We start from the raw sequence: 12,442 nt of genomic DNA, 5'->3' as shown, positions 1-12,442 counted from the left end.
TGATTAAACTGAAAACCTGCAGCCATTGTGGCCCACCAGGACTGGAGTTGAACACCACTGTCCTACAATATTGTGTAGGACCCCTCCCCAACCTCCCATGGTCTCTTTGTCTCATTTCTATCTGGCAGAAGGTGCTGTGGCAGCAGCTCTGCCAGGTTCTACAACAGCTTCTACCCCTTGACTGCCTGGACTCTGAACTCAGTGCTGCCCTCAGATCTGCTTCTAGTAGTTTATTTATATGACATACATTTGTTACACCTGTTACTACTGTTGTATTTTATTTTTACGTATTGGTATTATTTTGATATTTATTATTATTTCAGATTATTGCCATTAGTGAGAAGTTAAGCAAAATGACACCTTTAATTGTCCTTTTGCTTAACTTCTCACCACGTACATAATGGCTAACATGGTACAACACCCTAGTACTTCAAATTATTGCCATATATTCACATACTTGTTATTTATTATTTATTCACCTGTTTATACTACAGTCCATCCTGGGGATGATGTTAATCTGCATCCAGCCCTGCATGTAGGCCCGCCAACCTGCAGGAAAAAACCTGGGGGTTGGTGGCAGAATTGGCACTCCAGCCACCATAAAAAATGTCAACCTGTTCCACTCCTTCTGAACTAGTGTGGTGCTGAGGAATCACCCGTTGCATGGCTGCACTCGGGTCCAAACCTGGGGTCCTGAGTTGGTTTGTCATGTGGTGGGTACGGCAATGCGCTGTATCAGCGTGTGCTCCTAACATCTCTCTCTCTTATAGTACTGTAAAGTTTATTACCCATCTTACCCTTATCCTGTGTTTATCTATATACTGTAATGTGGTCTTGTGGCATGTTATATCATGCCACTGTATGCTACAATATGGTGTATGGATGGTATGAAATTAATGCCACTTGACTTGACTTGAGAAAGTAATCAGATGTTCCTTTATCAATCAAGAATATAAATCATATTAACAACAATTTAAAAATTAGCAGTAAAATCATTGGTTTGCAGCAGACGTCCATCACTGAGTTTTATTACACAGAGGTTAGAAAGAAGGCCAACTCAATTCAGACAGTCACCATCTTCTTTTTCCTAATTTCAGTTGTTGCCATCAGGCTGCAGATTTAGGTTTCTGAAGAGCAAGAGATTTAAGAGCTCTTTTATTCCCAGAGCTATAAGCATTTTGAAATGTTACTTGTAGGAATGCTGCTAAATGCAAAATTCTGAATTATTATTTTGAATACTGTTTAAACAAATTATTATTCTTTCTACTATTCCTGAGTGTGTGTATATATGGTTACACTAGTTGTCAGTTGTAGTAACTCTGTATATTTTATTGGATTTGTGTACCAATGTCTTATGTTTTTGTACTTTTCTGTGTCACACACACATGCCTGGGAGACAAATTCAGGGCTTGGTTACTTGTAATTCCACTCCTAGCCAGTGGTTGGCGCTCCTATTCTTCCCTCTTCAAATCTGGCAAACCATTTCATGTTAACTCATATTTTTTAGCTTTGTCTTGAAGGGTTTGCCTTAGTGTGCTCCAACCACTTATCCTTATTCTGTGTTTCATTTACACTGGCTGCAAACAAGTTTCCCTCTGGGATAATAAAAGTCTACATAACCTAACAAAAAAAGATTCAGCAGGGTAGTGTTTTCGCTTTATTTCCAGTTAGAATGAACAAGTACAGCCTCAGACCAGAACCCTCCATTCATCGATATTTGGCTGCTAATACAAACTGGACTGGGCTGTCTTGGCCTAGCAGCTTGACATCTGGGGTACTGCAGGAATCTCTTTAATAACCCCTTATCATTTGGGGTCATTTTTGCTAAATCGCAACCTCTCCAAATTAGAATCATTGCTGTTATTGAACTATCTGGAGTATAAACATGTTTGGTCTCTTTGTAAAGGTAACATTCTCTAGTTTCACCCTTAGTAGTCAGAATCACTGTAGGTGTGACTGATCAAAAGTTATGCACATTAGAACTCACAAAAAAAACGAATTTTTTTGTTCTCGCCTAAGTTTTTTTATGAAAATAAAGGAAAATAAAGCTGCAGTAGGTAGGTGGGGACAGAAACACACTATGTACCAACAGAATAACTTGTTGACTACTCACATTTCAAATTTGAAAAGAATACCTGTAAAAATGACATTTTTACACCAGTTTTATGTGGGCCATGCCCAGGGGCTTTTTAGAGGGACCATTATCCACATTTTGGAACGTATGGAAAAAGTGTAATAACTTTTGAAAGCTTCAACCCACAGATATCAATGAGGGCTCTACTGAAAGCTTACACCTAAAGGAATCTATATCTACACACAGTGTCACTCTATTAGTTATGGAAATTCATGTTCCATAATAAAAACAATAAAAATACACATTTCTATGTAAAAATAGTCAATACAAGTTATGGGCCAAAAATATATTTATATTTTTATTTTTACTTTTTTTTATAAAATGCACACAAACTATATATATTTCTTTTACAAACTGTTACAACACAGCTCAGCGTTTTTCCATGTGCCACTTGATGGCAGCAATCACTAGCAAGCAGAAAGCACAAGGGCGTGGCACGTCGCTCTCTCCATTACGTCCCTGTGCGGTTGAATACTTTCGCGCGCATGCATCTATTATTTAATCGAGGTTTATTTACGTTTAAACTTCTACTTTTATTCATATTTAAAATGCGAAAAACTTGGCGAAATCACAATAAACAACCACGCACCAACTCTGCAGACTGGCACAAATGCCACCTTCACGCAGCTCTGATCGTTTTGTTTACAAGTTAGTATGGCAAGTTACATATCAAAATGCTCGGCTGCTCATTGGCTGTAAGTTTTGAGTGTCAGTCACAGTGTCCAATCAAACTGGTAGATTCTACCAGAGTTCAGAGCTATACGTCATCCTCAAAGCTTTCTGTGACACTGGTTGGCTATACGAGGTGCCAGTCAACCCCAGACCCGTCGTAATTGGCCAACTTAGGTGTCTTTCGGAAGCTAACACTTCCGTGTTTCATGCGGTAGCATGGTTATCGCCGACAGAAACAAATTACGTCTAATATGAGCAATATAAGTGAAAAAAAAATTACGTAGGTGGTCTCAAGTTATGAAACGTTTTCTGGAGTTTTTGTCCCTTTGAGAATATAGCGTGTGTTTTGGACCTAAATCGTTTTACTGGATTATATTCGCTGGAGCCTTACGGACACAATGGGATCAATACTGCTCGGAAATATTGATGTTTGACTTGCAGGGGGTCTTCAAAGGTAGGCACAGTCAACTCTTAAAAGTATGTACTTCTCTGTAAAAAAGGCTTTAGTGTCAGTGCTGTGGTTGTTGTGTGTCAAAATGGTTTATATCATCGGTAAGACGAGACTTTGAAGTTTCATTTGATGGGTAGGGTGTCGAGATGCATGGCAGATGGGCATGCACACATTACTGTAACGTTTTTGAACCGCTGTTATGTCCCGGGACCGGCACGTGTGCGCGTTAACACGGGACGACCATGAAAATTTTGAATCACGCTGCTTGCTTCTGAACTCCCTATCCTCACCACACAATAAATGATAAGTTGTTCACATATTTTGTCATGCAGTGAAATAAGCCTCAGTGTTTAGTTGAACATAAGCAGTGGGAGATTTTTCTAGTCTTTCACTGGTAATGGTATAATAATGATTTTCAGAATATATAAGGAAAAGTTAATTTTTTAGGCAAGAAGAAATTGACACACTGCCTTCTATTAGAAGTATTCCAGCATTTAGGGGATTCAATTCTGAGGGGAACTTGGAGGAACTGCTGCCACACTTTTTCATACAAACTCAAACAAGGACACTTTCACATTTTGGTCTCTTCCATGGATTTGTAAATTGTTAATCACACAAGCTTTTGGGGAGAAAAGTTATTAAGGGTACTTGGGGGTCCACATTAATGACAGGTTGAACTGGCCAGAGGGAATGAATAAGAAAAGGCAGAGCAGGTTTTTCTTCCTTAGGAGACTCCATTTCTTAAATGTGGGAAATGACGTCCTTCACATCTTCTACAGCTCTGTAATGGCCAGCGTGGTGTGTTGGGCTGGCAACATGACTTTAAGAGAGGCCCACCGAATCAACAAGCTAATTAAAAGGGCAGGCTCAGTTATGGGACACACTCTGGACCTCCTGGAGGTCGTAGCAAAGGAGGGAATTTAAACAAAATGGAGTGCCATTATGAACAATGCTAAACATCCTCTGTCTGTGAGACACTGAGGACTTTCAGTCAACGAATTACTCAGCAGAAGTGTGTCAAGAAACACTAGGGGGGCTCCTTTATACCAACAGGAATACACCTGCATAATGAACACCTCACTGGGAATGGGATTAACAAGTCAAAGGTTTTCTTTAATTTTCTTGCTTTATTGTCATTCTGGTGTGTGTGTTCAGACAAAAGGTTGTATGTATATTTATTTATTTACTTATATACGTACCTAGTTATTCATTAAAATTAATGAATTTGTTTGTTTATGTATTTACTTGTTTATTTAAAAAGACCCAGTAAAAAGCCAAATTCCCCCCGGGGACAAATAAAGTCCTATCTATCACTAATACTAGGGGGCTTTGCCCCCTGCTCGCTTCGCTCGACTGCCTGTGCTATGTGCCGTTGTGAAGAGGGGGGGCTGAACGCACCCCAAGGACATGCGGTCGCGCCTCTGAAACCCCCTCTTAAGCGGTGATACAATGGGAAACAAATACAGTTGTTTTTTTTAACTCAACTTTGATCGATCAGCTGCTGGCTTGCTCCTGCTGCAGTGCCGCGTGATCTGCTTCTCGTGCGGCACTTTGAATGTTTAAAAGCCTGTACAGCAGCTGTCCTTTTGTCTTACTGCCTTGTCTCTCTTCTCTCCCAGACATCCTCAAACACTATGCGATTTCTTTTTGCTGTTCCGTTATTTCACCGAGTAATATTTTCCATTTCTTTGCACTAATGCAATCTTCACTATCATTTTTTTGAGACTTTCGAATTTTCCTACTTCCATTATCTGTAACCTGCTCTGCATGTGTATCGTGCCAATGTTTTTGAATTCTTTACGACGTTCTACTTTGAAATCTGCTCTTTGTCTTTTTCTGGCCCCAGGCGTGGTTAAATCTCTTTGCCCAAAGTCTTGTCTCGTGGGACGTGAAAGTGTCTTTTGTCTTTCTGAGAAGGTCATGTCTCGTCTCATCCCAAGTTTTTTTTTATACAATAGAGAGACATTGTCAAAAATGTGCACATGGGAGGCAGCTAAAGGGCTCAAATGATTTTAATTTTATGTCAGACCAGGGGGTGGGGGAGTGCACTAATCCTTTCTCTTTCCTCTGCAGACCAGTTATGGGAAATTCCGCCTGCACCTGATGATGCCACTTTTGGTCCCTGGCATCAATGGCATCATTTCCTCTGCATTTCCATAAAACCACCATTTTTTACCTCCTTCAAGTCAGTTCTGTTCTGTCTGGACTCATATCTGTACACAATTGTGCAATTAATGTACTATTTTTGCAGGCAGGTTTTAAGTAAATGGGTTAGGGTTAGGGTTGGGGTTGGGCTGCCCCAAACCTTTTTCGGACTCTTGTCTTGTCATTTGACAGCAGTTCCACTTGTTTCATTAGAGTGGAGGAGAAAAACTGAGAAGACTACTGACGTCACGGAATTTAAACCAACGTCCACCTGGAAGTCGATGTTCACGGTTGGGCCAACTCGAGATCAGGATGGAGCTTATCCGGTATCTAACTTATCTATACGTGGTTCTTATCTGATTGTTAATATATGGATGTTACATGCATATTCTTCTCTCCTTGGACACTGATGTTAAATGGGATATCCCTCGGGACCCCAACACTCCATTTTAACTGTAGTCCTCTTCTGTGTACTTTAAGTACATTTTTTGAGATTTTTCGGGGTAATGAAAACAGGTGTTTTAGGGTAAGGTAGTCATACTGACTAATCATGGCACTGAAGAGCGGCACTGCGTTGCCTTTTGATAAGCACATGGATATCAATAATTCGATTAAAGTGTGCAATAAAAATAAAATTAACCTATTGTAATACCCAATAGCACACTGCTTACACAAAGGCTGGTTTTGCTCAACTGGAAGAATTACTCAGTGGGAAAGAAATGTTCAACGTTATCTCAAATTGCAAAGCATAAAATTATCTGTATGAGCTCAGTTTAGAAATTATTTTCAAAATTTGGCAATAATTCATCAAGAAACCTAAAACAATGACAAATGAGTGGACACCAATCAGTCCATCAAGCTCATTTGTTTAGCTAATAGCTAATCTGCCTCAATATCTCATCCAGATCCTTCATAAAGGTTGTCAAGGTATCTGCTTCAACTCCATGTCTCTGTAGTTTGTTCCAGAGTCCCACAACCCTTTGTATAAAGAAGTGCTTCCTGTCTCCAGCCTTAAACATGCTTCTCCCTAATTTCTACTGATATCCTTGAATACGTCATTCACCCTGAAGCTGAAGGAAAGTTGCTGGATCTCCTTTATCAGCACCTTTGAGGATTTTGAAGACCTGGATGAGGTTTCCATGCAGTCTCCTCTGCTCGACACTAAACAGTAATTCTCTCATGGTAGGACATGTCCTTAAGTCCTGGGATGCATTTGGTTGCTCTCCTCTGCACAGTGTCAAGTGCTGCTAGGCCTTTCTTGTAATGTGGTGACCAGAACTACACACAAATCTCCAGATGTGGTCTCACTAGTGCATTTGAGCATGATGTGTAAAATTCAACAGTTCTTTTGATATAACCTAACATTTTATTTGCCTTTTTATTTGCTTCTGTACATTTCTTAGTCAAAGAATATATTGTGTCAACATAAATCCCTAAATCATTTCCAGATGCTGCTTCCTATAGCTTGGTGTCTCCCATCTTGTATTTATAACTGATGTTCCTTTTGCCCACATGTAGCACATTTAGCTGCATTTTCTAGGTGTTTGCCAAGTTCTGAAGCTTGACAAAGTCTTTTTGATGCCTCTGAAGTGTCTGCAGTCTCTACCATTATAGTGCCAGAATCAATGTCATTATTGGTCTGTAATTATCAGGATGCGTTTTGTGTCCGTACTTGAGGATTGAAGTCCCATTTACAATGTTCTTCTTCCATGTGGCCCCAATGATCTATTCTCTGCCATGTCTGTTGACTGCGTGCTGACAATACTGGCTCTGGTTCACACTGTTCAGTTAGAATCAGTGACAATATCATCTGCACTTGCTTTCCTCAACTCTTTGAAGTGATTCAGGCCAGACTCGGCTGCAGTCACATACCCAAAACTATTGATTTAAGCAGAGGATCAAGTCTCATGAGTGCTGCTCTTTAGGTGCTTCGTCATCTCTCTCTCATTCTCTCTCTCTCACACACACATGCTCTCTGCACAGCTTCTTAGGATGGCTTCACTCAGTTTGACACTCTTTCTGTTCCAGGTTCATGTGGTCCCACCGGAATTTTCTTTCTATAAATGCCACTGATTCTGAAGAAACCCAAACGCCTTTTATTTACGCTGCCTGTAATGTGCAAAACAGGCGTATTCTTAGAATAGTTTAAAACAATAGGCTGTTCAACAATTGTATTACCTTCTGTCTGGATTCAGAATATGAAGTGCCGTACTTCTGTTCCAGGTAACGATAATCATAGTTGGGGAATGGTGACGGTGTTGGGTAACTTCCAGATTTCCACAACTTCCAGAGATTGACTCCTGCGGCTCCGAGAAGCATCAAAAACCCAGCTATGTAAACACCAACCTCCCATCTAGGAGGGCTTTGGACCACTGTGGGAGGATTAAACAAATAAATGCATTAGCTACTTTACAAAATGGAGTATATAGATAACAGCATAGTTCATAGAGCACAGACAATTCAGGGTATTTTACTAGAGGGACCACTCAGTAGGCTGACACCAGTGTTCCCATTGGAAGGCTTTTTATCTATCTATCTATCTATCTATCTATCTATCTATCTATCTATCTATCGTGGTAAATAAAAGTTGAGATGTCATCAAGGCTGCCCTGTTTAATATACAAAAGAAAATAGTTTCAGGGAAAATAGGAAATAGGGGCTTAAGGGCAAAGCAACAGAAATAAAGGCAGTTGCCTTGGAAATCAGCCTGTAAATTGCATTTTAAAGGTTGGGTCAGGGTTTGGGGGAGCTCTTTTCAGGTTGTTGCTCTGGTCCAAATAACAACATCACTTTTCAGGGATGTCCAATTTTATACTATCTGGGTCAGAATGGGCAGGGCATCTCTGTCTTAATGGCCCCCAATAGGTGTCTCTTTGGCACTGTGAGAGAAACAAAAGGAGACAAAACTGTTAGCGACAGCACCCCCTCTGGTCCAGATGAGTCTGGAAGGTGATCCTCTGACACTCAAGCATGACACAAATTATCTATCTATCTATCTATCTATCTATCTATCTATCTATCTATCTATCTATCTATCTATCTATCTATCTATCTATCTATGATATAGTGCCTTTCTTTCTATCTATCTATCTATCTATGATATAGTGCCTTACTATCTATCTATCTATCTATCTATCTATCTATCTATCTATCTATCTATCTATGATATAGTGCCTTTCTATCTATCTATCTATCTATCTATCTGAGTGAAGGAAAAGACAGGGCAGTCAGTAAAAACTTAAAATATTATTAATTCACTTCTCACCAACAAGATATTTCAATTCAGAGCTGCAGTTTTACATACATAAAAATATTATACTAAGCAGTTTATATATTGCTCTGGAAAAAAAATTCAGCTAAATATAGAATATGATGTATAATGCAGAAAAATCTGTTTTGAGATAAAGTGAAGTTGTGCTGTTTGGATGTTAAGTTACAGTATAGTGCACCATGCTTTGTGAAGTACTAGTCGAGAGGTTAGGTGTGATGTAAATGATTGATTTTCAAGATGCTCCTCTGAACTGCTGCCGTGCTATTATGGTACCTCAGAGCCTTCTCTGCTCACCTTTCAGAAGGAGACCTGAAGTGCAAATCAATTCCAGGGAATCAGCCTAACTGGGTTCATTAGTGAGAAAAAGACAGACAGACAGACAGACTTGCATATCCCGGTCGTTTGGCTCCAGAAGATTGGACATGGAGGATGAGACTGTCAAAAAGTCATTTCAAGTATAATTAATATAATATATAATATAATTAATTTTTTTATTTTCTTATTAATGTGCGGAGTAGGAGGAGTGTAAAGGGAGAGTAATGGTGGTCTGATATGGCTCTTTTGTTTATTTTGAAATTTGTTTTCGTCATTCGACTGTGTATATTATGTTGATGTTCTTATTTTTACAATATAGATTATTTTAAAACTTAAAAAAAAAAAAGTATAATTAATAGAGGTGGCAGACCCCGTGTAAGAGTCTAGTCTGGGCCAACAAACTTCAGGAAAGATAGTTTATACTTTTACTGTCAGTGAAAGATTTATTTTAACAGATTAGCAATGGATAAAAAGACATTTCCTCGGTTAGTAATAATAATTGATAATGAATATCCAGCATGTGTGAAGGACATCTCCAACAGTCTCATCTTTTGGTTTGCTCCCTTAATGCTCCTAATTTGAAATTGTTTTATGTTTTATTTTAAATGTATTATTTTTTAAAATGTGTACATCACTTTGTGCCTGTCTAATAATAACTGAGCTATTTAAGATATTTCAGTCTGCTGACTATGCATTTAATCTGATTTCCTAAAACACCATTAAAGAAAGGCTGTGTGTTTGTCCATACGTTTCTTGTTTCTGATGCCAGAGATTAGCTTGGAACGTCAATGCAAGTCTATATGGAGAAACTGCTCAGACCCTTTCACTTTTTTTTTACAATTTCTCTTTCAGCTTTGTACAAAAATCATTTAAATTCATTTGTCTTTGAAACTAGGAACTCTCAATCCCAGAGAATGACAAAGCAAAGCAGGACTTTAGACACTGCTGCAAACACTGAACTATCCCATCGACACAAGTGTCCGGACCCTTTGCTCTAACACTTGAAATCAGATTCAGTTGCATCCATTTTATTGATCATCACCAAGATGTTTCTACCTTCATTGGAGTCCCCTTATGCACAATTCAGTTGCTTGGACATGATTAGGAGAGGTTGTTCATAGAATGTCTCACAGTTGAGCAAAAAACAAGCCATGAGGTTAAAGGAATTGCCTGCAGAAGGTAGAGGCAGGACTGTGTCTCAGGATCTGAGAAAGGCTACATAAAAATGTTCTGCAGCATTGAAGGTTTGCAAAAGCACAGTTGCCTTCATAATTCTTAACTGGAATACGTTTGGGAAGTCTGGTCAAACTTAGCAGTCATGGGGGAAGAGTCTTGGTAAGAGAAGTGACCACCAACCTGATGGTCACTCCAGAGAACCTCTGTGGAGACGAGAGAAACTTGTAGAGGACAACATCACTGCAACACTCTACCAGGCTTTATGACAGACTAGCCAGATGACACATGAAAGCCAGGTGGGAGTATACAAAACATGTCATCTAAAGTTCTCACAAACCACGAGAAACAAGATTCTCCGGTCAAATGAAACCAGCATTGAACAGTTTGGACTTGTTTCTAATCGGCACATCTCGAAGAAACCAGGCAGTGTTCATCACCTGCACATTGCCATTCCGTGAAGCATGATAGTGGTAGGGATTGCGAGACTAGTGAGGGTTAAGGGAAGATGAATGGAGCAGAGTTCAGAGATATCCTTAATGAAAACCAGCTCCTCAGCACTGTAGACCTCAGATTGGACCCAAGGTTCACCTTCCAGTCAGACAATGGATGAGCTTAAGGCACAAAGCAATGACAACACAGAAGTGGCTTAGAGACATGGCACAGCTATTACTTGGACCTAAACGTAATCGAACATCTCTGGAGAGACCTGAAAGCAGCTGTCCAATGATGGCCTCCATCCAACCTGACAGAGCCTGAGCCTGCAGAAAAGAATAGCAGGAAAGTCCCATATCGAGGTGTGCGAAGCTTGTTATGTCAAACCCAAAAAGACTCCAGACCATAATCTGTGACAAAATGGGCTTCACTGAAGTACTGAGTAAGGTGTCCAAATATTTGTGTATATTTCACTTTTTCATTTTTAATAATTTTGCCAAAATTTTTAAAACCCTGTTTTCACCTTTGTCATTGTATTGAGTGTTACTTGTAGGGACAAGTTGAATTTAAATGATTTTAGAAGAGCCATAGCATGGCAAAACAATGCCTGGTACCGAAAGAGAAAATAAGCGCCATTCTTCAACCAAAATGGTTAAAACAAATTTATTGTATTCACAAAGAAAACAAAACTTTTTTTTTATTTTATTTTTTTACATAAACAAATTACAATACTTTGATAAAATGAATACAATATATAAAAAAACAAAGATTCAGGACAGAACAAAATTCGTCTGTGTAACGGTCAAACGCTATCAGGGTTAATCAAAATCTAATTAGCTTCAAAGGACCGTATTTGGAACTCAGAAATCAAGTTTCATCAAAATCCGTCAATAAATGCAGATTGTACACATCAAACGTCCATAGTTATGTGTGGTGGCGGAAGGGGTGCAAAGCAAAATTGTTTATTAACCTTAACAAAAATTGCAATATTTAAAAAAAAACAACAGAAACACACCAAGAGCATAGAGCGGGGTGCCAAACTCCAGTCCTGGAGGGCCGCAGTGGCTGCAGGTTTTCATTCTAACCCTTTTCTTAATTACTGACCTGTTTTTTCTGCTAATTAACTTCTTTTGAATTCATTTTATTTGACTTGCTCTTGAAGACACAGGCCCCTCAATTAGCAGCCAAACAATCATGAGATACAACATGAGCCAAAACAGGACCAGCAAACTGTGACCATCATACAGTATCTGAAAATAAAGAAAGATGAGGGTCTCAGGAATGCTGATCAGCTCTTAGAAAAGAGAAAATCCACAATTTCGCAAATGTCTGCTATTGAACAATGAGAGCAGCAACAAGCTATGGAATTAAGGAACGCGTTTAATTAACAACAAGAATTGGCGCCTCAATAAGAAACTTGTTGGAGTGAAATTGGTTGGAGTTTGAGGCTCTGACTTGGTTGGTCTTCTGTTGGCTCACTCACTTCACATTTTACTTCTGTTTGGGTGCCATTTAAGGAAAAAAATGGGAAATTCAGGGAAACCTAGTCAATTAAAATTAATTCAAAAGAAGTTAATTAGCAGCAAAAACATATCACTAATTAAGAAAAGGGTTAGAATGAAAACCTGCAACAACTGCGGCCCTCCAGGACTGGAGTTTGGCACCCTTGGAGAGATACGATTAGATAGAGCAGTGGTTCCCAAACTGTGATACGCATCGCGGCCCCTGAAATTTAATTTATCTGTGCAAAACCCTTTATGACAAGCCTGATGTGAGCAAAAACCAATTAAACTGTTTAAATATAATAATACGTAGATTCCCAAATTTAGTGTGGTGTGAAATTTCA

The 12,442-nt window shown here is 39.2% G+C and overlaps 1 protein-coding gene across 2 annotated transcripts in view; it reads right to left on the bottom strand.

Moving 5' to 3' along the window:
- syt12 (synaptotagmin XII) overlaps positions 1-12,442 on the bottom strand; it is a 392,188-nt gene that overhangs the window by 138,093 nt on the left and 241,653 nt on the right. For both annotated transcript variants that reach the window (XM_039744803.1, XM_039744812.1), the window contains exon 3: positions 7,581-7,774. In XM_039744803.1, the coding sequence (XP_039600737.1) occupies positions 7,581-7,774 (194 nt within the window). The remainder of the gene's footprint in view (positions 1-7,580; positions 7,775-12,442) is intronic.

This window comes from Polypterus senegalus, chromosome 1 (assembly GCF_016835505.1).
Source record: "Polypterus senegalus isolate Bchr_013 chromosome 1, ASM1683550v1, whole genome shotgun sequence".
In the NCBI taxonomy this organism is placed as follows: Eukaryota; Metazoa; Chordata; class Cladistia; order Polypteriformes; family Polypteridae; genus Polypterus; species Polypterus senegalus.
This window is presented reverse-complemented; position numbering and strand designations above follow the sequence as displayed.